General features: G+C 44.4%; 1 protein-coding gene across 7 annotated transcripts in view; it reads right to left on the bottom strand.

Annotated features, from left to right (window-relative positions):
• The window catches only part of TENM2 (teneurin transmembrane protein 2), a gene marked incomplete at both ends in the record, with an annotated part of 986,019 nt that overhangs the window by 163,955 nt on the left and 794,725 nt on the right, over positions 1–27,339 (bottom strand). For all 7 annotated transcript variants that reach the window (XM_080698868.1, XM_080698869.1, XM_080698870.1 and 4 more), the window contains one exon: positions 2,060–2,255. In XM_080698868.1, coding sequence (XP_080554994.1) covers positions 2,060–2,255 — 196 coding nt within the window. The remainder of the gene's footprint in view (positions 1–2,059; positions 2,256–27,339) is intronic.

Here is a 27,339-nt window from a genome sequence, read left to right as displayed (position 1 = left end):
ATCTAACTAGCCTTGATTGAGCTGATCTTTCCTTAGCAAAGAGAAAAGGATATCTCTATGAGGCCTGGTGGTACTGAGGGGGCATCCAGGAAAAAAAAAAAAAAGGGAAAAGGATAGCCTTCAACTCTATGGTCAATACCAAAACTTGCTGTGATTTTATACATTTCTGAAGTTGTGGCCACCCACAAATAATAGCTGCTTGAATTTCAGGTTGGATGATACAGGTCTTTTAAGAATCAGGAAGCCACTTGGAAGAAAAAATCCACAGAGTCAATAGAGATGTTTTTAAAATGCAGTCTGTGAAAACACAGCTGTGTACAATGTATTTCTAAAATCTATCAGCTCTCATGGAGTGACCACCGGCCACTCCAACCATTACCATTTCACAGACAGAGCCCGGGGCTCAGGAGAGAAGCAAATGCCCATGAAGATGTAGGAAGGGAAATTTGGGATTGAGTCCTGGAGCTGCCAGGTTGTCCCTCATGAAGCCACTCAGTCCAGGCTTCCCCCAAGGAGTCTTGAGCCCCGCAGCTTAAAGCTGAGACCACGTGATCTAGGAAAGCAAAGGACATGGCCCGGAGCCCCTGGCCATTTCTGTTATTTCCACATCCTGGGGTCTTAGGGTACTTGGTTACCTTTGCAAACTTTAGTTTACTCCCCCATGAAATCACCCAACAATGTGCCAAGTACAGAGGTTCTAGCCAGGGTCAATTATCCTCCCCAGGTAAGAGATTAAGATGCCACTACAAAGCAGACTCCATGGAAATATCTGCAAGTCCTTTTGTTAAATTTCAAGAGCTTATGATAGAAAACTTAATAAATTCTTCTCAAGCCGATGACCCTCTTAAGGCTGACATGTTCACACAAGAGGAATTCTGGGATAAAACCTCATCTTTTTCTCCTACCAGCAAATAAAAAGAGGGGCTAAAAACACACCCCACAATGACAGGAATTTAATTAAAGCATGTTGAGATTTTCCTGTTTGGTATATGGGTAAGATTTTTTTTTTAAATGTCTATATTCTTTCTCTGATTTATTTTTAGGTTTTAAATAACTTTTTAAATTTTGAAGTAGCCTTGATTTTTGATGGTCGTGTGACAGAACTGAGGATCGAACCTAAGGGCAGTCTACCTCTGAGCTACACTCCCAGCCCTTTATAAAATTTTTTTTTTAACTTTGAAGTCACTGAGGGTCTTGCTAAGTGGCTGAGGCCGGCCTCAAACCTGTGATCCTCCTGTCTCAGCCTACCAAGTACTGGGATTATAGGCATATGCCATTAGGCTTACCTTGAAGTGTCCTCAGGTTTTTTTTTTTTTTTTAATTGGTGCATGGTAATCATACATCAGGATGAAGTTCAGTGATGGAGGCACACAGGCACACAGCACTCACTGAGCCTCCCCCAGTTCCACCCTGCCCCTTCACCCTCTCCTCGCACAACACTGTGACTGGCATTGATAAATCTATTTTTTTTTTTTTAATACTGGGGATAGAACACCGGGGCCTTCTACCTCTGGGCTCTATCCCCAGACCTATTTTATATTTCATTTGGAAACAGGGTCTTACTAAGTGGCTGAGAGCCTCACTAAGCTGCTGAGGCTGCCTTTGAACCTGCGATCCTCCTGTCTTAGCTTTCCAAGTATTGTGATTATAAGCATGCGCCACCACGCCTGGAAAATCTCAGTTTTTAAAAAAGAAATTCTGAGCTGGTGAGACTGGCCAGGACTTATTATTTCTACCACATATGTATAGAGTATAGACTTGATTTTATTTGATTCTGCTAATAGCGGTCTAAACTGAGCAGTGGGGTTAGTTCTAGGGTACTGGGAGGAAATTTACATGACTGCAATGTCTCACTGAGGCTGTGTGCCCAGGACGCTGCCCATGCAGCCTGCCCCAAACTCCCAATGACATCCGGGGACCAGGGGTGCCTCTTTCACAATCTAGATGATATATTGGGAACTTGTGTTTGGACGTGATCTTGAGTGAAAACCATCCTGCAAAAGCTCGGAATCTTCCCGTCCTCCCTCCGTGGCTTTTCACCGGGAGACCGCACACCTACCTAGGACTGCGGTGTTGAAGGACACCATCTCCTTGTCTTTGCCATCGTTGTAGAAGGCCAGGTGCCACAGGCCAACGTCCAGGTACTGCACGAACACAGCTTCGTTTTGCACCAGCGTCTGGATGCTCCGGCGCTCCCTGGGCGACTCCACCACGCTCCACTTCTCCTTCCCGTCCAGGCGCTCCATGAAGTCATACTGGGGAAGGAGAGAGCCCACGTGAGCCCAGGTGCCACGCCCCGTGGCCCGAGCCTCCCTCCTCCAGCAGCTAACCCGGAAGTACTTTCCAGTGTACTTTTTAGGGAGAGCTCATCCACTAGAACAAGTGGCAAAAGTACAACCTTAAACCCCTATGTATTATGCTCATAAAGATTGTTATTTTTTTAAACTCTTGACAGGTGACAATCTGTTATCCGCAGTTCTGAAATCCCCCCAAAACTTGAACCTATACCCGTGTTATAGGGCCGCCGTGAGGATTAATACAAGACCTAGAATAGTGCCTGGTACAGCAAACACAAGACATTAGAGACATTATCATCATCACCATGGCCATCATTTTTTTTAATTCTGGAAAAATCCTTTTTGGTACTATTTTTATAGTACCAAATATGGATTTTTACACACACACACACACACACACACACACTCACATGTATATTGTGGTGCTAGAGATTGAATTCAGGGCCTCGTGCATGCTAGGCAAGTATTCTACCATTGACCTATGCCCCCTAGCTTTATACATATTTTATTTTATTTTTTGTGTGGTGCTGGGGATTGAACCCGGGGGCATTCTACCTCGGAGCTACACCTCCAGCCGGATTTTTTTATTTTTTATATTTGAAACAGGGGTCTCAGTAAGTTGTAGAGGGCCTCACTAAGAAGCTGAGACTGGCCACAACCTGGATCCTCCTGTCTCAGCCTCCCAAGTGCTGGGATTACAAGGGCGCACCACCACGCCCAGCTTATCCACATTTTATAGATAAAGAAAGTGGAGCTCCGAAAAGTCTAGCAACGTGTCCAAAGTCACACAGCTTTCAGGCGGCGGAGCAAAAGCCTGGACCCAGATATGCTCCATTGCAACGTCCACGCCCCCTCAGTGCCTGGACTTGGATAAACCAGCAATTAAACAGTGGAGTCCAGGTTCAGAGCTGGATGTGATTAGTGAGAGATAGAGTGGCCAGCTGAGGCTTCTAGAGATGGGAGAAGGGGAAGAACAAATGTGACCTAAGGAGTCCTGCTCTCTGTAACAGGACAGACTGTAAGGTGCAGTCTTATGCAGGGCTGGGCATGGTGGCTCACGCTTGTAATCCCCGCGCTTGGGAGGCTGAGACAGGAGGATCGCACAGGTTTGAAGCCAGGCTGAGACAGGAGGATCGCACAGGTTTGAAGCCAGCCTCAGCTGCTTAGTGAGGCTCTCGGCAACTTAGTGAGACCCTGTTTCCAAATAAAAATGTAAAAAAGGTCTGGGAGTATATCCCGGAGGTAAAAAAAAAAGAAAGAAATCTTATGCAGGGCAAGTGGAGCTACTGCAGATTCCAGAGTTGTGATGAATGTGATGACAGGGGTGTTCTGAGGAGTGTGTGCAGACTGGATCAAAGACGTTCTACAGGAGTGAGTGATAGCCCACAGGCAAACTGTTGGGTTGTAGGATTGTAGAAATCCATGTGTAAGAGGGATGAGGGTGGTAAATAAGGAGACGATACTGCAGAAAAATTTTAGGGGATGACAGGATTGAACCACGGGTTGGGCAGAGGGAAAGCAGATACGGATATCTCCTTCTTGTTGATGAGAAAATCGACAAAACCCCAGTGGAAAGGGGATGACCTCGCAGACGTTGTCATCGAAAAGCCACATGCATGTTGACTTGCAGGGAAGATTCACAGTGCAGGTCTCTAGCAAAACCTCCATGGGATGGAACTTTTCCTCCATTCCCCTTCCATAGAAAGGACTTGCAGATTACAGGCATCACCTCGAAGCCTTCTGCACAAAGTTCACAGAATGAAACTCCGGGGAACCCCGTAGTGTGACTACCCCGGGGCCTGAGTCACCTGTTTCCAATCTGAAACTCTTATCATTGAAATCAAAAGACTATAATCTTGAGCACAAAGGTTTTGCCATCAGACACACCTGCCTTTGGCTTCCCTCCCCACCACCTGCCATTGTTTGACATTGAATCTATTTTTACTGTCTTTCCAGTTTTCGTACAGGGGGTCAGCAGCATCCGGCTCTTGGGGCTGTGATAAGGATCGTGTAAGATAACGCATGGGCAGAGTCTGGGAGATGCGGCGCAGTCTTTGAGTACCGAGTGACCATGAGTCGCCCTCTTGCAGATCACGAGGGCGGAGAGGCTGCGCATGGCTTTGTTGTCACTCGTGGGAGCTGCAGATGGCCTCTGCCTGGGAGACGAAATCTTCCCTGTATCTCAGGAAATAATCATTTGTGTTTAGCTCCCCTCTACCCCATATCCCATTGGTCACAGCTGTCTTTATGGGCTAAAATAAATGATTTGAAAGGCGATGACAAACCGAGGCTGTTTTCGGAGGCCTTTGTAACCAAAGCATTTGTTCCTTAGCAACCTCGTAAATGTCCAACTACAAAGACCCATGTCCACAAATTGCTGTCAGCCAGAGGGATGACTGTAACTTCCTTGGTGCCAAGGTGAGAAGAATAGACTTCATTTGGGGTCCGAGTTATCACCCCCATGAGGAAAAGTTTGGGGAAGGTGATTACTTGTGTGAGGCCATTGCTCATTACTAATTTGGGCATTTGTCATCTCTCCCTGAACTGGCTGACCAGCCAGGGACTCACTCAGAAATGGCTTAAGACCGGTGGCAGCGCTTGCTGTCCAACCAATCAAACTGTTCTGGCAAAGGCATTTTTCAGAGGAGAGAGAGGGCATCTATTCCTGCTGGCCCCTTGGAGGCCTCTGCAGAAGCTTGGAGGGCAGTTTTCATTTAAGGAAGAATCTGCCAGACACAAGGCTCTCAAATTAGGTCCTGGGACAAAAGGGTGTGATAGGCTATGGTGGCTATTGTGTCTTAATCCGGTATCCCTTTATTGCACTCTATTTTTCCAAGCTGTTATCGCTCCCCTAAAATGATATAATTGTCTTTGTGTCGACTGTCAGTGCGCTGAAAAGAATGTAAGAGGCAGGAGAGGGGCCGCATCCGCACACGGCGGTGGCCCAGCGTGAGGACTTCAGAGTCGTCCCGTGTTGTGGTTCGGGTCTTAGTCCTGTCACACACTCGCTGGGATCCTCACGCAAGATGTACCTCTGTCTCCTCATCTTTGAAATGGGGCTAATAACAGCATCCATATGCAAACGCCGCTGTGAAGATTGAATGAGTCAAGACATGTCAAGTTCTTGGAACAGTAAGTACTCTTTGTGCCTGTGAAGGTGCCTTAACGATTGCAGCTCCCATTACTGGAATTCACAGCTGTTATCAAATTCACCTGGGGCAGAATCCGATCAATAGTTATTTGCTAAGTATCACATGAGTAAAATAACAAATTTGTAAATGAATTGTGTAGAAAGAAAATGAAATCAGAATGTATTGCAAGTTTTGTCTCTGGTAATAGTAATTTTTGCTCCTTTTTTCTGAAGTGCTTCTTGAATGGGAGAGAAAGGGTTGAAGTTAGAGTCAGGGCGTCCTGTGCCATCCAGGGCAGACCATGCAAGTGATACAAATTTGTCTTTGACATCAAGTTTGAGAGTTGCCTTTATAAGGCCTAATTAACATCATTTTCCCAATTTTTTTTTTGGGGGGTACTAGGCCCATTCTACCTCTGAGCTATACTCCCACCCTTATTTCTTTTTTTATTTGAGAGACAGGGTCTTACTACGTTGCTGAGGGTCTGGCTAAATTGTTGAGGCTGGTCTGGAACTGCGATCCTCCTGTCTCAGGCTAAAAAGTACTGGGATCACAGGTGTGTGCCACTGTGCCTGAATCCTCCTGATTCTTCATGGAAGGATACGTAGCCCAGGCTTTCATTGTTCCTTCTCTGGTCTCCTTTAGCTTCCTCCTTGGACACTGCTGTGTAGTGACCTTTGTGGGACACAAAGCTGCTGGCCCCCATATCAGGATCTAGCTCCTTTGCAGCTAGGTGGGGGCATCCTACCATCTTGGACAATGGCACATAAACTGAGGGTTAAACTTCATTTCTTTTTCCTTTTTTTTTTTTCATTGAACCCAGGGGTACTGTACCTCTGAGCTATACCCCCCCCAGCCCTAAGTTTCAGTCTTTATTTTGAAACAGGGTCCCACTAAGTTGCAGAGGGCCTCACTAAGTAGCCGAGGCTGACTTTGAAGTTGTGATCCTCCTGTCTCGGCCTCCCAAGTACTGGGATTACAAGCGTGCACCACCACGTCCAATTTAAACTTTATTTCTAGACCTTGCCATCAAATGCCCTGTGAGATCTCTCACATATTCTTTGTCCATTCCTGTCTACTCCAGAGGGTACCAGGGCACCCTTAAAGCCCCAGATGGAGAGCCCCAGGACAGGGGTGGGTGGGATGCTAGGAGTAACACCTGGAGGAGAGCTTGACATTGCATCACAGAGATCAGTGACCAACCCCCCACAGCAAGCCACCCAAGAGATTCAGTGATGCAATTTGTGACTTCAACGTGGTTTTCCCAGATTTCCCAACTTCATGTCTCTCTTCCTTCCCAGTTCATTCTCTCAGACCACAGCAAGCTCTTGCAAATTTCCCATTTCCTAGTAGGCAGAAGGGAAGGACCACCTGGGAAACACCAGCAGGTCTTCTGCTGGCTGAGTTCCAGCTCCGCCATGGGCCGGGTTGTCTGTGTTCTCTAACTTGCCTGGGATCATCCAGTCTGTGCTTCTCTGTGTTCTGGTGGGTCTCAGAGGGCTCTAGGGCCAACTGAGTGATTTACCTCCTTGCAGAATCACGTGGTTTCACACACTGCTGTTGTAACTTGGGGAAGAGGAAGGGCTAGAAACACTAGGTAGTTCAGCTGAGCCAAACCTGGCGGCGGCTTTGCAGGGTGGAGAGACCGGAGCCAGTGAGAGCTGGTGTTTGAGAAGGACACCTGGTTCAGGGGAGCCTCTGCTTTCTAGGACTGCTGTCCTAGACTGCGGCCTTGTCAGCATGCCTGGTAGACTGGCTGCCATGAGAAGGAGGCCATTTTCCAAAACTGTAGACCTGGCCAGAGTTCTCTTTCCATGACCCATCACTGGGAATTGAGAATTTGGGCTTAGGACCAAGGACATCTGAATTTTCTGTTCCATGACCCCATGGTGATCAATCCAGGACAGTGATGCTCGGCGGGGGTGGGGAGGGGACCGTGCTGTGCTTTGTTGACTAAGAAGGTCGTGCCATGGCACATGCTGTCTGATAGGTCTGCAGATAACCTGGCAGGGGATCAGAAGGCACTCGACCAAATCCCAACAGAAGGGTGTATCTGTGCAGGGGAAATCTGTCTCTCTAAACAAGTCGTGTCTCCTGCAGCTCCGCAGGGGGTGGATAGCGCGATAACCCCTCTCCTCCAAGTCCTCTCTCTTCCGCAGGCCTTGGAAATATAACCCGTGTTGGCATGCAACGCTAAGGCTGTGCCTGCGAGTCATTAGTCCTGCTCCAAAGTGGCATGAAAATGCAACTTCTATGAGAGCTGGGGAGGCGAAGAAGAAATAAACCATGGCAAATATTTGACTGATCCAATTATAAATCTCCCAACTTCTTGGCAGAGACGGAGGAGGAAGGGTAATTAAGATAACTTAGTGGGTTTCCAGAAGAGCTGCAGGAGAGGGGGGGGTGCCTGGACCACTGAGCGGGGCCTGTCACTGGCCCAGAAGGGAAGATGTCCATCTACGTGGGGGCTGAGAAGCCAGCCATGCTCCTGGAAGCTGCACCACTCCACACCTGCCGGAGAGGGCAAGGTTAAAGACAGACTCATCGCCCTTCAGGAAGGCGTTATGACTAGGTCCAGGACCCTGGGACACAGCAAAAAGAATTTTATTGCTACTTGGAAGGCCGAGGGTTGACAGGGACCGGGAAAAGCAATAAACGGTGACATTTCCCACGCCCGGCTGGCCATTCCCCTCACGCCCCGCTGGCAGCATCCCGGCTCCCGATGTCTGATGTTGATTCCATCTCAAATGGCAGGGCGTGCTCAGCAGTTGGTGGGATCGAGGGAGCAGCCTGTGTGCACAAGGCCGCTTGAAGCCACATCTCCACTGGGCTCTGCTCGCCTCCGTGATGGGGGAACGACATAGCGGTGGTAGGTCACTCCCGGAGGCTGTTCATCTCTCTCTGCCTCCAGCCAGGCCCGTGGCAAAGTGCGCCCGGCTGATTCCTCATTAAAGCTCAGCACAAAGTCTTTGCTCTCTTTCAAAAGGGCTGAGCACTAACGGAAGGGTAGCAAGAAGACAGCTGGCGCCAGTGGAGGCCGGCATCCCTGAGCACGGCCTCGCATGTCTTTTTCAGGACTCGGCTGAGTTTGTACTTCCAGTGTCTGAGTGACTTAACTAGAGGCAACTGGATCGCTGTGGGCACTGCTCCTGAGAAGGAGCCCCCAAGCTTCCAGGCAGCAAACAGCACCTGCACTTCTAGACTGCAGTAGCTCATGGTATCACACTCCGCAGGTCAGAATCAGGTAGAAAGAAAGGGACCAAGCAGGGAGCCTTAAAATCAAGAGTGGGGTAGAATTCATCTGCCAGGGTGGGATTCTTGATTCTTTTGTTCCATGTCCCTTTGCACTAGTGGAAAAAGTTATCATCAGAACTTAAAAGAGCTTAGCTGGGCGTGGTGGTACCTATCTGTAATCCCAGTACTTGAGTTAGGAGGATCCCAGGTTTGAGGCTGGCCTCAGCAACTTAGTGAGACCCTGTTTCAGACTCAGAGGTAGAATGTTTCTGGGTTCGTTTCAATCGCCAGTACAGACAAAACAAAGCAAAATAAAATAATACAAAGCAACATAAAATAAAACACTAAACACCCAAACTTATTTTTGATGGGGCATGTGTGTGCTAGCTACAATGGCAGATGCTGGAATGTGCCGTCTCCCTTTGGTCCTCCCAGAGACCTTCGTCTTAGCCCCACTTCTCAGTGAGAGCAACGGCTGCTGGAGAAGTTCAGGATGGACTCAGTACCACCCAGCAGGGCCGGCAGCCAGGCCAGGGCTTCAAGTTGGATTTGCATGAGTGGTAAGGGCTCTGGGAGGTCGCTCCAAGTTCTCCAAGAAGCTGGCCAGAGCTTCCAGCCTTCCTGGCGGCTGGCTGGGTTTCTGAGTCTCTTTAAGATGCCACTGAGTGGGCACCAGGGAGGAAGGCCAAGCTTTGCAGCACTGGGGTACTCCAGCAGAAGCAGGCAGGATACCTGCGGCAGGAAAGTGTGTCACTGGAGCAGACACAGAATTTGGGGAAGAGCTGGTGGATCTGCTGTGTGTGCCAGGCCTGATCTGTAAGTAGATCTGAGAGCTGCCTGGTCCCAGCTCTCCCAACGCCACTGTCCCTGCGCTCAGCCACCCTGCTCCCACAGCAGGCTCGCGCCTCCCTGCCTCAGGGCCTTTGCACCAGCTGCTCCCTCTGCCTGGCCTGGCCTGCCCCTGATCTCACAACTGCCTGCCTCCCATCTGTCCTGCCTGGGCCTAAACATAACACTTCCATCGCTTCTTCTCCTTTCTGTCCTCAGCCTGAACACATCGTTCTTTTAAATTACTCGATTCGTATCCACTTTTAGTCTAGCTCCTTTCTGTGGCTTTAAACTCCTGAAGAGCGAGAGCCTTATTTGTTGTACTCAACACAGTGTCCCCCAGTGCCAAGATTCGTGCCTGGAATACAGCGGGCGATCTCTGAAGACCTCGACTGAATGCACGGAGAAGAGGGAGGCCCAGAGCACGCAACGTCTGCAATAGTCTGTATCCATGGGGCGACTTCTGCTGTCTTTAAGGACATAACTGGTTTTAAGATTTTTCTTTCAACAGTGCTGGGGATTGAACTGAGAACCTCTTACATGCTAGGCAAGTGCTTTACCACTGAGCTATGTCCCTAACCCTTAAGAAGTGTTTTTAGTGTCTAGCTTAGTGGTAGAAGCACTTGCCTGGCATGTGTGAAGTGCTGGGTTCCATCCCCAGCACCACGATATGTATGCAGATGTACACGGAGAGTGATAGACAGGTGAACAGAAAGGTTTTTAGGGAATTTTAGTATCCACTATGCAGTTTTCCTCTGTTTTTGTTTGTAACTTCTCAGATGACACTCACTATAAGCTAACATTTGTTTGTCTGTTTGTTGTTCTAAAGATTAAACCCAGGGGTTTAACCACTGAGCTATATCCCAAGCCCTTTTTATTTTTTATTCTGAAACAGGTCTCGCTAAATTGCCCAGGCTGGCCTGGAATTAATGATGCTCCTGCCTCAGCCTCCCAAGTAGCTGAGGTTATGGGTCCATGCCCCTGTGCTTCCCTGAGCTAACATTTAATAAAGACAGGCTCTGTGATAAATGGGTTGCATGGACTCTCTTACTTAGTGCTCATAAAAACACTACTGAAGACAAATGTACCCCATTTTGCCTATGAGAAAACGGAGGCACAGAGAGATTATATAATTTGCCTGAAATTCAGTAGGTGATGGGGGTGAGATTCATACCCAACCAGCCAGCTACAGAGACCACAGCTGGAACCCACTGTCGTATCAGCCAGTCGGTACACCTTACGAACAGGGAGCTAGTGTACTGACCAGCTTCTCTCATTTGCACGTGTGTGTGTGTGTGTGTGTGTGTGTGTGTGTGTGTGTGTGTTCACTTAATTATTTTTAAATAAGGGTCAGTAGAAAAGAAGATCTGAAGCACAGCTCTGAGCCTGATTCTTGTCCTTGTTTATATGAAGGGAGGAAATTTGTGTACAAGCAATTGTTCATTCAACAAACACTGGGCACCTCCTGCATGCCTAGCACTCCTCTGGGTACCGAGGACATAACAGCGAACGATGTGGTCCAGGCTCTCATCCTCCTGGAGCTGACATAGCCAATGAGGAGCAGGATGGCAGGGAGTTACAGAGTCTATGACTAAGACAGCAAGCAAGCCGCAGGACCCCGATGTCCATTAGCGGGCGTGGGCAGACACGCTGTGGCACGGGAGCCCTCCTGGTCCTCACCTTGACTTTCCATGGTCTCATCTACCTGCTTCAGCCGTAGCTTAAAAATGTCCAAATTTAGCCGGGCGTGGTGGCGCACGCTTGTAATCCCCGCGCTTGGGAGGCGGAGACAGGAGGATCACGCAGGTTCGAAGCCAGCCACACGCGCTGGCTTAGGAGACCCTGTTTCCAAATAAAAATGTAAAAATAGGTCTGAGAGTATAGCCCGGAGGTAGAAGGGCTTCCAGGAACCCCAGTACCACAAAAAAAAAAAAAATGTCCAAATTTCTCTGGATTCGTTTGAGAGAGACCACATCCATGTAACTTTTGTTTCAGCATGCTGTTATATTCTAGTTTATTATTAGTTATTGTTAATCTCTTACTGTGTCTCATTTACAAATTAAGTTGTATTATAGGTACGTGACTCTAGCATGAGGCTTGCCATCTGGTGTTTAATCAATGTTTATAGAAGGAATGGGTAGTATTCAGTTATTTAATATCTCTAGTTTTCCCTTGTTGGTGCTACATAGGAATGAGGAATAACAATGTGCTTTGAGGATTTACAGGTATATAATCAGAATATCATGGCATAAAACACAGGTTATTTTTGGGAATGTGGAATACTGAATGACATTTATGAGGGTGAGACAGGAGGATTGCAGGTCTGAGGCCAACCTCAACAACATAGTAAGATTCTTAGCAACCTAGTGAGACTCTGTTTCAAATAAATGAAAACTAAGCCAGGTGTGGTAGTGCACGCTTGTAACCCCAGCATTCAGGAGGCAGAGACTGGAGGATCGCGGTTTGTGGACAGCCTCAGCTACTTAGCGAGGCCCTTCGCAACCCAGTGAGACCCTGTTTAAAAAAATCAAAAGACTAGCCGGGCGTGGTGGCGCACGCTTGTAATCCCCGCGCTAGGGAGGCGGAGACAGGAGGATCGCGCAGGTTCAAAGCCAGCTGCGCTGGCGTAAGAGACCCTGTTTCAAAAATATAAAATAGGTCTGGGAGTGTAGCCCGGAGGTAGAAGGGCTTCCAGGAACCCCAGTACCACCAAAAAAAAAAAAATCAAAAGACTAAAAAATAAAAAATAGAGCTGGGAGTATAGCTTGGAGGTAGAATGTCACTGGTTCCATTCCTAGTACCGAGAAAAAAAGAAAAAAGAAAAAAAGAAAAAAGAAAAAAGAAAAAGAGCTGGGAATGTAGCTCAGAAGTAGAATGCCTTTGGGTTCAATCTCCAGTACCACACACACAAAAAGAAGTTAAAAATTCATTTCATCACAGGTATGTATGCATAGGAAAAAGCCTAGTATATATAGGGTTAGGTACTATCCATGTTTTCAGTATCCATTGGGGGTCTTGGGGCATCTCCCCATGGATAAGGAAGGGCCACTCTATAGCCATACAATTGGAAATCTACTCAGCAATCAAAAGAATGAGCCATTGATGCACACACCACAGGGAAATCTCACTGACATCCTATTTAGTGAAAGAAGCCAGACACAAAGAGCATGTGGGTCCCCGTGTAGGACACTCAAGGCCAGACAAACCCAAGGGTCTAGTGGCAGAGAGCAGTGGCCTGGGGTGGGGGTGCGCCATGCACAGACTGGGGTATGTCCCTGCGGGCTGTGGCAATGCTGTATATCAAGTAGATATGTGCCTGATTTGAAGAATCCAATTGTCCACTTAAAACATGTATGTCTCAGTTCTTAAAACTAGACCTAAATAAAGTGGATTTGATCTAGCAATACCGCTTCTGGGTGTCTACCCAAAAGAATGGAAATTAAACTGTGAAACTAAGACATGCATATCTATGTTTATAGTCATATAACTTTTCTTTCAGAATGCTGTTATAAATATTCTAATTTATTATTAGCTATTTTTAATCTCTTACTGTGTCTCCTTTACAAATTAAGTTGTATCATAGGTACATGACTCTCGCATGAGGCTTGGCATCTGGTGTTACAGTTGTACAATTCACCATTGCCAAACTATAAAACCAGCCAAGATTTTCACCAACAGATGAATGGATTACAAAGCTATGGGATACGTGCACAGTAGAACTTTACTCACCCATAAAGAAGAACAAAATCACATCATTTGCAGGGAAATGATGAAACTGGAGAACATTATGCCAAGTGGGTCTAGGGAGAGGTTTTAAGGCCTTTGGAGGTGTGTTCTTAAAGGCAATAGTGGGGCTCCAGATCCTTTCTCCTCTTTTTCCCTCCACTCTCAGCCACGAGGTGAACGGGCTTGCTCTGCTTCACGTTCAGGCTACGATGAGCCAACACAAACCCAAGGCAAAAGTGCCCAAGTGTGCACTACTTACTGAAGATTCTGAAACCATGAACTCAATCAATTTTTCTCTCTCTAAGTCAATCTACCTCAGGAATTTGTTATAATAACTGGACATGACCAATACACAGAAGCAGAACGAGCTGGGTGTGACTGAAGGAGAGCAAGCAGGCTGATGTGGTGGGGTGGAGAGTGAGGAAGGGATTGTTAACTAGGCTGCAGATGGACCCAGCAGGCCAGGAGACTGACCGTCCATCCGACGTCAGCTGAGACCTACTATGGACAAGCACTTGGTACACACTGGAGACTTTCAAAGTTTGCATTCTAGGACAACTTCAGATTTCCCTTTCAGTGTGGTATGAAGCTGATGAAGATCTGCAGAGATGATGCTTTGGTAGACTTTTATAAAAGATGAAACTCCAGTTCTTTCTGTAATAATAAAAAAAGCTTCTGAGCTGGAGTGTTTGCTGAGCTTAACTCCGTCGAGGGCCCTCTGGGTGTTGGCAGGAGTTTTGGAGGTTTGCTGGTTGAAGATAAGCAGATTATGGGTTCTGCCAAGATTTTTCCTCCTATATAATGAGCCCCAAATAATGGTTTCTAAGTTCCAAAACAGTATATTTGTATGTATGTATGTATGTATGTATGTATGTATGTATGTATGTATTTATGGTACTGGGAATTGAACCTAGGAGCAGTCTACCTCTGGCCTATATCCCCAGCTCTATTTTATTTTTTTTTTATTTGGAAACAGGTTCTTGCTAAGGTGCTGAGAGCCCCACTGATTGCTGAGGCTGACTTAGAACCTGCGATCCTCTTGTTTCGGCCTCCTAAGTACTGGGATTACAAGTGTACGCTACCATGTCTGTATTTTTGTCTTTTAAAGGATATATTTTAAATGTCTGGGATGGGGAAGAATGAGGTGAGGGAATAAAAATGAGTAGAAAAAGAGAGAGACTCTTTACTAAGAGTGTCTACTAATATGTGGTACATCCCAGAGCCCCTCATCTCAGATTTGTCTCAGAGAAGGATCCTTAAGGGAAGCAGTGACCAGACTTGGCCAGAGCAAAGCAGAAATGCTGTATTTCCTAGCAGGTAGGACAGGGCCAGCTCAGCCTTTTCCACTACTGCAGCCCCTTGAGACGTGGCACATAGTAGGTACTCAATAGGGTTTGGCTGAAAACAACATATGGCATGCATCAGGAAGAATGATGTATCTGAAGACCAGGTCTCCTCTGAAAAATGTTAGCTTTCTCACATGAAACGTCTAAGAACAGGGAGAAACAGTGGGAAACATTAAGTCCTGGTCTCTTTACAAGACTGTCCAGAAAGCATAGAAAAGTGAACATTTTCAGTTCAAAAGGTGGCTCTGAGCGATATGGGGCTCGGGCACTTTTGCTTTCATCGAACATGTGTTCTAAGTGAGGGTTGCATACTCAGCTGTAAATCTTCACCAACTCAACACAGGGGCATCACCAAGGCGCTTCCAGAGGGGTCACTCTGCCTTGGTCACTTCTGGCCTACAAGAGCCAGTTCAGTCCTGGTAAGCCAAGGCCACAGAAAAGTACAGTGTCTATAAAGAAGACAATCATTTGTGAAGCTTCTACAGTCTGTACAACAAGAGGCATCTTCATTTGTTTTCTGCTTTAAAAAGTCCCTTCCTTCCTTCCTTCCTTCCTTCCTTCCTTCCTTCCTTCCTTTCTTCCTTCCTTTCTTTTTCTAATTTTCTTTCTTCATTGTCTTAACTTACCCTCTGTGCTAGTCAGCTTTTTATTGCTGTGGCCAAAATACTTGATCAGAACAACTCAAGAGGAAAGGTTTATTTGGTTCACAGTTTCAGAGGTTCAGTCCATGGTTGGCGGCTCCAAGGCAGAAGCATCATGGTGGCAGGTGTGATGGAGGCAGCTTCTCAATTCATGATGGGCAGAAACAGAGCATAAGAGGAAGGAAGGGCTCAGGGACAGATATAGTCCCCAAAGCCATGCCCCAGTGATCTACTGCCTGCAGTACTTCCACCTGCCTTCAGTTACTATCCAGTAAATCCATTCATATTATTAACCCATCAAATGGATTAATTCATGGATGAGGTTAGAACCCTCATGCTTCAATGATTTCACCTCTGAATATTGCTGCATTGCCAACACATGAGGTTTGCGGGACACTGCAGATCCAAACAGTAATACCCTCTAAAATTCAGCTGATAGTCTCTTCTCTAGAAAGTGGTCTAAACTTCTTACAAGATTGAAGGTTGGGTTGCTTTGATATTCCCCAACTCTTTAGCAGTAGTAATAGTTAACATATTTTGAATATGCTATGCATAGTGCAAATAACACAGCATCAGCTTCAAGAAACGTACAAGAACATGGGGCTGGCAGGAGGCATGCTGTCTTCCTCTTGTCAATTCTGAGAGAGTTGTGCTTAGGCTGAATATGGCTGGGTGCTGTGCACCCCAGGAGAGGAACCTCGAACCTCTGTTACCTTTAATATTTATAGAAGGATGGAGAGGAACCAGGAACCCCTTGACTGAGTAGGAAGATCCTCTGTTTTGAAATCTACATGAGAGCATTAATTATCATTAAAACAAAGCCTGCAGATCAGTACTGGCCATTCTCCCAGTAGAGCTCCTTGTTGCCAGGCTGCCTAAGAGTGAGGTAGACCAGTTAGATTGATGAACTGACCCCAATAGGGTGCTTACTATTTGCTAGGCATTAAGTGAGTTATTCTCACAACAACCTCGTGAGAAATAGTCCTCATTTTATGAATGGTGAGACTCAATATGGAAAAACTCATCCATAAACACATGAGCTACAACATGGCAGGGGTAAGATGAAAACCAAGACCAGGATGATTATAGAGTGCTCATTTTTATTTTCTACTCCAGGCTGCATCTCAGGGCCCTCCTTACTTTATGTCAGCATTATTTTCTAACAGGTCACACCCCTATCTCTTTATGATAGAAATGACGCCTTTTATCTCTGCATCTGCAGTACAGACATCAGTATTTGTTGAGCCCATGAATGGGTTGATTTTACAACTCATCTTTTCACATGTCATGTGCTCATCACACAGCCTGTTGATCTATCCCAGGAGCAGGGTGGAAGGTACTGCCATGAAGACCAAATAAGCCTCAGCGTTGGCCCCAGATGGCTGTGGGTCAAGGAAGTAAAACTGATGGGCATCTCAAAGGCTTTCCAAAGTGCACAGAGCCTGTACTGCGGAGCCAGAAGAACAGAGATTGATTTCTTATGATGAGATTTCTTATTTACTGCACCTTCCCATCTAATTGTCTTACCTGACAGTTTATCAAAAGTGTCACATTTGGCTCCTTGCCCTCCCAAGATCAATAGTTGGGTCTCCTGTGGGCTGGTTTTGAAATTATATAAAATATATCACTAAGAAGAGGGAGCAAACAGGGGAATGTTCTTGGTTATAGAAAGACTTCGTGAGCTCTAAGGAGGAACAATATTGCTGGCCCTGGCTGGCTGCTCCCAAAGTACCACCTGAACCTGTCACCAGGCTGCAGCATGGCCGTGGCAAGTGGCTGCATGGTATGTTTTCCCCATCCTGTGGAGGACATTACAAAGGTAGCCTTCTCTGGGGTCATAAGAGCTTGGCCAGGCTCATGGTAGAAGCATTCAATCAATGATAGCTTTTCTTATGGTCAGTATTATTGTTATCAGGCTTGATGTATTATAAATCCTTTGGGCTAGTCATTCCACTCTAGCAATTCATCATAAGAAAATCATTTTTATCATAAGAAAATTACTTAAAACACACATTTATTTCTCCAATGATGTTTACTTTAGAATGATTTATAGTATTGAAAAAGAATTTGTAGAAAAATGACACTAAATCCCTACCTCTCACCATACGTAAGAGTCAACTCAAAATGAATCAGACTTGACAATTAGATCAGATATTTTGAAATTACTAGAGGAGGGTATAGGTATAGGCATAGGTAGAAACTTCCTCAACAAGATCCCCAAAGCTCAGGAAATTAAAACAAGAATCAATAAATGGGATGACATTAAGAAGTTTCTGGAGTCGGGCGTGGTGGCGCACGCTTGTAATCCCAGCATTCGGGAGGCTGAGACCGGAGGATCGCGGTCACGGACAGCCTCAGCTACTTAGTGAGGCCCTCTGCAACTCAGTGGGACCCAGTTTCAAAATAAAGAATAAAAAATAGGGCAGGGGGTGTAGCTTCGAGGTCAAATGCCCCTGGGTTCCATCCCCAGACCCACCCCCACACACACAAAATAAGTTTCTGCTCATCAAATGAAACCATTAAGAGTCTAAAGAGACAGCCTACAGAATGGGAGAAGATCTTTGTCAGCTATTCCTTTGATAGAAGGAATCTAAAATATACTTAAAAGATTCAACACTAACAACAACAACAACAACAACAACAACAACAAAGCAACCAAGAGATGGGCAATTGAACTAAATATATACTTCACAAAAGAAGAAATACAAATACATAAGAAAGTGTTTAACATCATTAGCAATCAGAGAGATGCAAATTAAAACTACACCGAGATTCCAGCTAACCCCAATCAGAGTGACAATCATCAAGAGGTTAAACAAAAATAAATGCTGGTGAGAACATGGGGAAGTAGGAACTCTTCTACATTGTTGGTGGGATTGCAAATTAGTATAGCTGCTATGGAGATCAGATTTCTGTGAAGATTCCTCACAAAGTTTGAAATGGATCTACCCTATGATCTAACTACACCCATCCTGGGTATCTTTCCAAAGGGGATAAAATCAGAATATTATAGTAACATACGTATATCCATGTTTATAGCAGTGCAATTCACAATAGCCAAATTGTGGGACCAACCAAGGTGTCCAACAGCAGATGAATGGATTTCAAAATTATGGGATATAAACACAATGGAATTCTACTTAGCAATAAAGAACAAAATCATGTCATTTGCAGGAAAATGGATGGACCTGAAGAACATTAGTGAAGGATCATATATTCTCTCTCATATGTGGAAGCCCGGGAGCAATCAGCATGCCAGAGGGACTTCAGACAATGCAGGGGAAACTCCAGTGGAGCCAGGGAGGTGGTCTACGAGAAGGAGAGGGTGCAGAAGGAAGATCAGTGAAGGAATTGCTTACTCTGATATTATGTACATGTGTGAGAATATTAATGTTAATATCAATATCCTGTATAAGGAAGGGGGGGGAGCAGAGGGAAAGCCAACTAAGTGCTGTGTGAGTGTATGTCATTATCACTGTGAACTACGTTATGATGTGAGATTATAATGTGCCAATAAAAGTGTTTTTTTAAAAAGGAAAAAGGATGATTGGCAATATATTTTTTGGGGGTCTGGACCATTTTCCAGACATTTACACTGAATGTTGTCAAAATGGCCATACTACTAAAAGCAATTACAGGTTCAATTGTAATGCCATTCTTCAAAAAGCCACAAAGAAAGGTCCTAAAATTCCTATGGAATAACAAAAGACCTGGAATAATCAAAGCAACTCTGAGCAATAAGTATCATGTTGGAGGCATCATGATACCCAATTTCAAATTATACAACAGAGCTATCGTAATGAAAACCACATGGTACTGGCAAAAAACACAGAGACCAATAGAACAGAATAGAAGACATAGAGAAAAATTATCATAAGTGTAGCCAGTCGATTTTTTGACAAAGGTGCCAAAAACATATGTTAGAGAAAAAAGCCTTTTTGACAGATGGTGAACCATCTGTGGAAGAATAAAACTGGACCCCTATCTCACCCCGCATAAGAGTCATCTCAAGATGGATCAAAGACCTAAAAATGGTCCAGAGAATTTACAGTCACTAGAAGAGGACATAGGACCAACACTAAAACATAAAGGCACCGGTAGAGCTTTCCTTAACAAGACCCTGAAGCTCAGAAAATAAAACCAAGAATCAATGGATGGGATGGCATCAAATTAAAAAGCTTCTGTGCAGCAAAATGATATAATCAAAAGTCTGAAGAGAAAACCTACAAATTGGGAGAAAATCTTTTCCAGCTACTCCCCTGATAGAATACTAATCTAGACTACATTTAAGAACTAAGGAAACTGAACACCAAAAAAAAAAAAAAAATTAGAAATGGGCAATTGAACTGAATAGATAATTCTCAAAAGAAGAAATACAAATGGCCAACAAATGTATAAAAAATGTTTAACATCTTTAGCAATCAGGGAAATGTAAATAGAAACTACCCTGAAATTTCATCTAACTCCATTTAGAATGACAATCATCAAGAATGCAAGAATACAACCACTAAGCCAAGCATGGGAAGGTGGGATGGGGAGGGGATAGGATGGGGATTGGGTAAGGGCTAATTGGGTGATGTGTGCATGTATGCCTCTACCATCTTTAATCTCATTAAGATGTACGATTACAATGCTCCAATAAGAAAATTTTAAAAAAGAATGCAAGGAATAGAACTGGGCATGGTGGTGCATGCTTGAAATTTTAGCATTTGGGAGGCTGAGACAGGAGGATCACGGTTCATGGACAGCCTTAGCTACTTAGTGAGGCCCTTTGCAACTCAGTGAGACCTTGTTTCAAAATAAAGAATAAAAAATAGGACTGGAGGTGTAGCTCAGAGGTAGAATGGCCCTGGGTTCCATCCTCAGTACTGTTAAAAAAAAAAGAATACAAGCAATAGTAATTGTGGAGAAATTAGAACTCTTATACACTGTTGGTGGATCTATAAATTAGTACAACCACTAAAGAGTATGGAGATCAGTATGGAGGGTCCTTAAAAGACTGAGAATGGAACCACCATATGGTCCAGCCATACCAGTCCTTGGTATCTTTCCAAAGGAACTCAAGTTAGAATACTATAGTGATACATGCATGTTCATGTTTATAGCAGCACAATTCACAGTAGCCAAATTATGGAACCAATGTAGGTGCCTAGCAACAGATGAATGGCTAACAAAAATGTGGTCTATACCCAGAGTGGAGTTTTACTCAGCCATAAAGAAGACAAAATTATATCATTTGTAGCACAATGGATGGAACTAGAGAATATTATGCTAAGTGAGATCAGCAGGTCTCCAAATGTCAAGGGTTGTATGGGTTTTTTTCAAATGTGGAAGCCAGAACAAAAATAGGAGGCAAAGGGAACTTTAGTCAAATAAGGAGAGAAAACAGCAGAATAGTGGAAGGGGGTTGGGGAAGGAGGTAGAGGGGGAACAAGGAGCATTGAGAAAGGAGACAGCTGAAATGTGGTTATGTCCAGAGGGACTTCAGATGATGGAGGGGAAATCCCAGCAAAGCTTCAGTGGAAGGATAGGAGAGGAAGAAAGCTGAGGTTGTTCAATGGAGGAGCTACATCCGAATATGTGTAATAGCATAAATACAGCATGATTAACCTGGACACTCTCTATTGGGAAGGGAGGGCAAGGGAGGGGGAAGGGCACGAAGCACAATGTAAATGTACACCACTCTCAATATGTTCCACTTATAAAAAATAAAAATTAGATGGGCGTGGTGGCGCACGCTTGTAATCCCCGCGCTTGGGAGGTGGAGACAGGAGGATCGTGCAGGTTCGAAGCCAGCTGCACTGGCTTACGAGACCCTGTTTCAAAATATAAAATAGGTCTGGAAGTGTAGCCCGGAGGTAGAAGGGCTTCCAGGAACTCCAGTACCGCAAAAAAAAAAAAAAAAAAAAAAAAAAAAAAATTAAAAAAATTAAAAAATAAAGAATGCATGCAGAAGTATATTGTCATATTAAAAAAAGAAAAAAAGAAATGTGGTTATGTCTGTACAATAAGGTTTCATTACCAAACTAACAAGTATAGGGAGGGAGGTGTGTGGAGAGAAGTACATCACATGACGTGTGGGTGTATGTTTGTATCACTTTGAATCTCACGATGATGTATATTTACATCACATCAATAAAAGTACAAAAAAACTCCATGAAGACACATGAAAAAAATAAAACAAGTTTATGGAAGAATATTTAGTTGTTTTTTTTTTTTTTTGCGGTACTGGGGATGGAACCCAGAGGAATTCTACCTCTGAGATACACCCCCAGCCATATTTTTTATTCTTTATTTTGAAATAGGGTCTCACTGAGTTGCCAAGGACCTCACTAAGTAGCTAAGCCTGGCTGCAAACCCGGATCCTACTGTCTCAGCCTCCCAAATGCTGGGATTATAAGCGTGTGACACCATGCCTGGCTGGAAGAATATTATTTATTTATTTATGTTTTTGTGGGTCTGAGGATGGAACCCAGAGGCATTCTACCTCCGAGCTACACCCCCTGCCCTATTTTTATTCTTTGTTTGAAACAAGGTCTCACTAAGTTGAGGAGGGCCTCACCAAGTAGCTGAGGCTGTTGAGAACCGCGATCCTCCGGTCTCAGCCTCCCGAATGCTGGGATTACAAGCGTGCGCCACCATGCCCAGCTGAAGAATATCATTTATGTGAAAGGATTTTCCCCTTCCTATTATTAACCCAAGAACCAAACTGAAAACACTGTGCACCGTGTGATCCAGTATTTGCAAAAAAAAAAAAAAAAAAAAGATTAGTATATAGCAGCAGAAAACTAGAAAGTATACTAAAATGTTAATGTTTTCTGTTTTTCTTATTAGCACCACATATGACTGAAGAGTGAGAAAAACAAATGAAAATCATCTTCTAAATGAGCGGTTGAAATTTCTTTGGTTTTGGGGGGGATTGTTCTGAATATATGATACTAGTTCACACCTCTATGCGGGAGCACCATTTTAAGTATTTTGTGAAGATTTTCTCACTTATATCTAGCAATATTGCTGTGAGCACACATTGCTATCATCCCCATTTTATAGATGTGGCGACTGAGTCAGCACGCAGAAGCTGAGTGCCTTGCCCAAGGTCACACAGCTTGGGATGTTGCAGGTTTTACCTCAAGGACTTGTTGTTGGAAGTGTACCCCTTCTCCTGCCCTCCCTCTCCTATGGCTTTAACTACAGCGTTAGTATTCTCCTGAATGCCCATTTAAACTTTTTTTTTAAATTTATTTATTTTTTTATTTTTGGTGGTACTGGGGTTCCTGGAAGCCCTTCTTCCTCCGGGCTACACTCCCAGTCCTATTTTATATTTTTGAAACAGGGTCTCTTACGCCAGCACGGCTGGCTTCGAACCTGCGCGATCCTCCTGTCTCCGCCTCCCAAGCGCGGGGATTACAAGCGTGCGCCACCACGCCCGGCTTTAAAACAATGTACTTCTATATCTTAAAAATTACAATTAAACCCCACACTGATTTGATTTATATAGTAGGATTTAGTTATCTGAGGATATTTCGAATGCCTAAGAGGCCACTTAAACTGCACTTAACAAACGGGAAGCTGTTTGATTAGGACTTTATCTTGCAAAAGGAAACTCTAGTCATAAAATGTTTATTTTATCTCATACTTAGGAAGATTCAGGTTATATTTGCAACTATGCTCTCATTGTTAAAAATGAATATTGAGTTTTCATACATGCACAAAAATGTGATACCAAACATTTCATTCTATCTCAGCTTCATCGATCGCCAAACACACTCTGTTCTCGGAAGTGTCAAAGATGAGTATTATGTGCATCTTAGCCTCGCTTTAGTCTGACCAGCCCAACACAACCAGAAAGGCGTTTCTGTAAGCACAGCGGATGTCTTCATTAGATTCCCAGGATCTCTTTTGAAAACGTTTTCATATTCGCCCTCTTTGAAGTGCCGAGCTTGTCGCTGTCTTTGTTGATTTCCTCTGCCTTGGCGTTCACCTGTGCACCCTCAGCCACGTCTGTATTAACCACGGCTTCCCTCCGACACATTCCGGAAGTTCTCCAGCACCGCTTCCATTGACTTGATGAAACTCCGGTTTGGGGAAGGAGTTGTAATTTTACTCCGTAAATGTTGGGATTTATATTAATGCTGATGCTCTTGGAAATGACCAGGCGCAGGGTCAGGAGGCTGTCCAACCGCTGTGTGTACTACAGAGCAGCTTTGTGGCCCTAGACTCCATCTTACTCGTTACATCTCTAAAATGGGATGGCTACTGATAGGACCTAAGTCATAGTGCTGTTGTGAGGACAAACAGTTCTGGCATGCTGGATACTATGATTAGTATGTGTGGGCACAGATGCTAGTGTTAAATGAGGAGGCGTCTCTGAGTGGAGATCGTTTTCATGAGGGACCAGATAAATGATGGATGAATATTATTTCCTTGTAACAATGTTTGTTTCCCTATAATGCATCCTTACTGGGAAGAGCTTCAACGGACATCTTTAAAGCTCTTAATTTTTGTGAAGGTCTAGGAGCAAAGCCCTTCCTAATATCTCCCAACAGAGTTTTGAACATCTGTAACTGTCATTTATTAGGAAGCTCCCGCTCTGCACTGGGATCTTTTGTGAATCCGGGCTGATGTGTGTCTGCTCGGTTCAAATCAGGCAAGCAGCTACACTGCGGACCAGGGGCAGGCAAAGCAGAGCAGAGTAGGGGGTGGGACCTGTTCACATCAGGATGGAAACCAGGGCTGGAACTCTGGGTGAACATATAACAGGTCCCACAAAGGAGACAACTTTTATTTATTTATTTATTTATTTATTTATTTATTTTTTTTTTTTTTGGTGGTACTGAGGGTGGATCCCAGAGGCTTTCTACCTCCGGGCTATACTCCCAGACCCTTTTTAAAATATTTTATTTGGAAACAGGGTCTCACTAAGTTGCTGAAAGCCTCACTAAGTAGCTGAGGCTGGCTTCGAACCCGTGCGATCCTCCTGTCTCAGCCTCCCAAGCGCGGGGATTATAAGCGTGCGCCACCACGCCCGGCCGTGGAGGCAATTTTTTAAAAAGATAGTTTCAAACCAGATGTGGCGGCACACGCTTGTAATCCCAGCATTTGGGAGGCTGAAACAGGAGGATCACGTTTCACGGACAGCCTTAGCTACTTAGTGAGGCCCTTTGCAACTCAGTGACACACATACACATACACCCCAACACTGAAAATAAGAACAACAAAATCTTAACATATGTTCATCTGAGTTTTTTAAATATGAGTATTTATTACTATATTCTTTATACTCCCCTTAATTTCTCTGGCACCCCTGTCTCGAAGGAAAGCAATTCAGTGGCATGACATGTTTGAGCTGTTTTGAGTGCCTAGCCTGGGGGGGATCTGTATAGGGACTGATCTCGTCCCAACCACTCTCCAGATTTCACTGATTTATATACTGTGTTTTCTTTGCACAGTTTATAGAAAAATCCTAATGAACACATTTAAGCAGCTGGGAAGAGCAGCAATATTTTCTTTAATTGTTTCCTTTGCAGGCTGTGGACACTTCTCAATTAAATTGATCCACAAGCTCGGAAAAGAAGGGAGAGAAATTACTTGTTTCAAGGTTAAATCACTTAAAATATCTAATGACGGCTTTTGCCCCTTGCCTTGGACACATAAGTAGAAGAGTTGTACCCAAGCTTTGAAAGCCTTTTTTATTATTATTATTTGCACTACTGGGGATGGAACCCAGGTGCATTTTACCTTCAAGCTACACTCCCAGACCTATTTTTTATTTTGAAACAGTCTTGCTAAGTTGCTGAGGCTGTCCTCAAACCTGCCATCTTCCTGTCTCAGCCTCCCAAGTACTGGGATGCTACGCCTGGCTAACTTTCTACCTTTTATTATAGATAAAAACCAAGTCCTTTAAAAGCCAGATTCCCAATCCTATTCTCCCCTGTTATTCCTAGAAGCATGAATCAAGTCTCTCTCTGGACCTCATATGTACAGGTAGCCCTCAGTACCTATGGATTCTGCATCTGTGGATCTGGCCAACTGCAGACTGGAAACATCTGGAAAGAACCCTGCATCTATACTGAGCATAGACAGTTTTTCTTGCCACTATTTTCTAAACAATACAGTACAACAATTATTTACATGGCACTTACACTGTATTAGATATTAAAAGTCATCTTGAAGTGATTTAAAGTCTACAGAAGTATGAGAGGTTCTATGCAAATACTATGCCATTTTATATAAAGAATTTGAGTGTCCTGGGTTTTTATATCCTGGAACAAAACTCCCATAGATACCAAGGGACAGCACACACACCATACATAGACATACATACACAGTAATAATAATAATAATAATAATAATAATAATAATAATAATAATGAATTTGAATGATAAACTATATTCATGTTAATAAAATTGTCAGTTTTATCTATTTTATATCTGGCATTCTACATAAAATTTCATTTGAAGTTAAAGGTCCTTGACTTAAAAAAATTTGCAAATACCTGATTTACAGCATGTCCAACACTCTTATTAAGTGATATGGTGTTGCCCTTCCTTCCTTCCTTCCTTCCTTCCTTCCTTCCTTCCTTCCTTCCTTCCTCCTTTTCTTCCTTCCTTCTTTCCTTACTTTGTCTTTACTTCCTTTGTTTCTTCCTCCTTTTCATCCTGCCCCTTTATTTCCTTTTTGAGATAGGGTCTCACTAAGTTGCCCAAGCTGGTCTCCAACTTGCAATCCTCCTGCCTCTGCCTCCTAAGTAGCTGGGATTACAGGAGTGTGTCACCATGCCTGTCTTTTTTTTTTTATTAATTTCCTGTTTCTGTCTTTCTTTCAGTGCCATGAACTGAAGCACTGACCTTCTCTAAAAAGCATTCAGCATCCTCCCCACGTATTACCCCAGCTCTGCAGGGGTCCCTTGAGATTCCTCTGAGCTGCCCACAAGAGAGATGTGGATGGCTATTAGGATGCTGCCAAAAATTCACATGGGGTCTTCTGAGAAAGTCCTTTCCTAAAGCGCTTTCGGCTCAATAGAGAAGAATCTGATTGGGTTCACAAAACCTTTCTCTACACTACAAGGTCTTTGGGGAAAAAAAAAAAGGTTCTAAAAGACATGCCTATAAAAGTGTGTCTTCCTTCAAAATGAAATTAAATATCATCTTGAGAGGCATCTACACATTGCTATTTTATAGATGATGGAAGCTGACCACCAAAGCCTGGCACTGCCTCTACCTGCAGATACCCAAAAAGAGGGAGGCCTAGAGAAGCCACCCTCAGTGGTACTGGGTGTGTGTGGGGGGTGACGGAGCCAGGCGCTGAGGGCAGTGGGGCACTCAGTGTCCCAGGAACCCAGCTGGTTCCCCTTATAATTGAAGCCACATGTAGATTTACTCATCCAGGCAAGAAAGCAAGGCACAAGGCAATACTGTCCTTTTTTCAAGTAAGATTGTGAAACAAAGAAATCAACTTGAGCTGGCAGAAACTAACGCTGCACCTCACCATCTACAAATTTGCTTTTTTTTTTTTTAGGTACTGGGGATTGAACCCAGGGGCACTGTACCTCTAAGTTACACCCCAGCCCTATTTTTTTTATTCTTTATCTTTAAACAGGATCTTGCTATGTTGCAGAGGCTCTCACTATGTAACTGAGGCTGACTTTGAATCTGCAATCCTCCCGTCTCAGCCTCCTAAGTACTGGGATTACAAGTGTGCGCCACCACATCGGGCTGTAAATCTGCTTTTACAAAATGACATTAGTGGAATTCTGCTGATGAAAATGGCTAGGATCAGGTGCTAAGCTCACTTGATCGGCGTGCGCACATGCCTGTCTGCCACATCTGCATTTATTTGGTATGATCATGGGGGCAACCCGTGGTCTCTTAAGCAGCCCTCTTCCATTGGTTAATAATAGGCTTAACCTGTGAGTAGTTTTGCTTCCTGTTTCACAAAATATCTCTGAATAAATCAGGGGTCGAGGGCATCTGCTTCCATCTTCTTGCCATCTAATCCCTAGTACCTCCATTTATTCAAGATGTCAAAGCTGTGAGCCCACTCTAAGCCTCCGAGTTGTTGTTGGAAGTCACTGGACTGGTGGTTCTATCGGTCTCAGTGATGAAATAGGCATTTTTAATATTTGCTAAATAGGAC

Source organism: Muscardinus avellanarius (assembly GCF_963383645.1).
Source record: "Muscardinus avellanarius genome assembly, chromosome: 7".
NCBI lineage: Eukaryota > Metazoa > Chordata > Mammalia > Rodentia > Gliridae > Muscardinus > Muscardinus avellanarius.
Note: the sequence above shows the minus strand (reverse complement) of the source record. Positions and strands in the feature narration are given on the sequence as shown.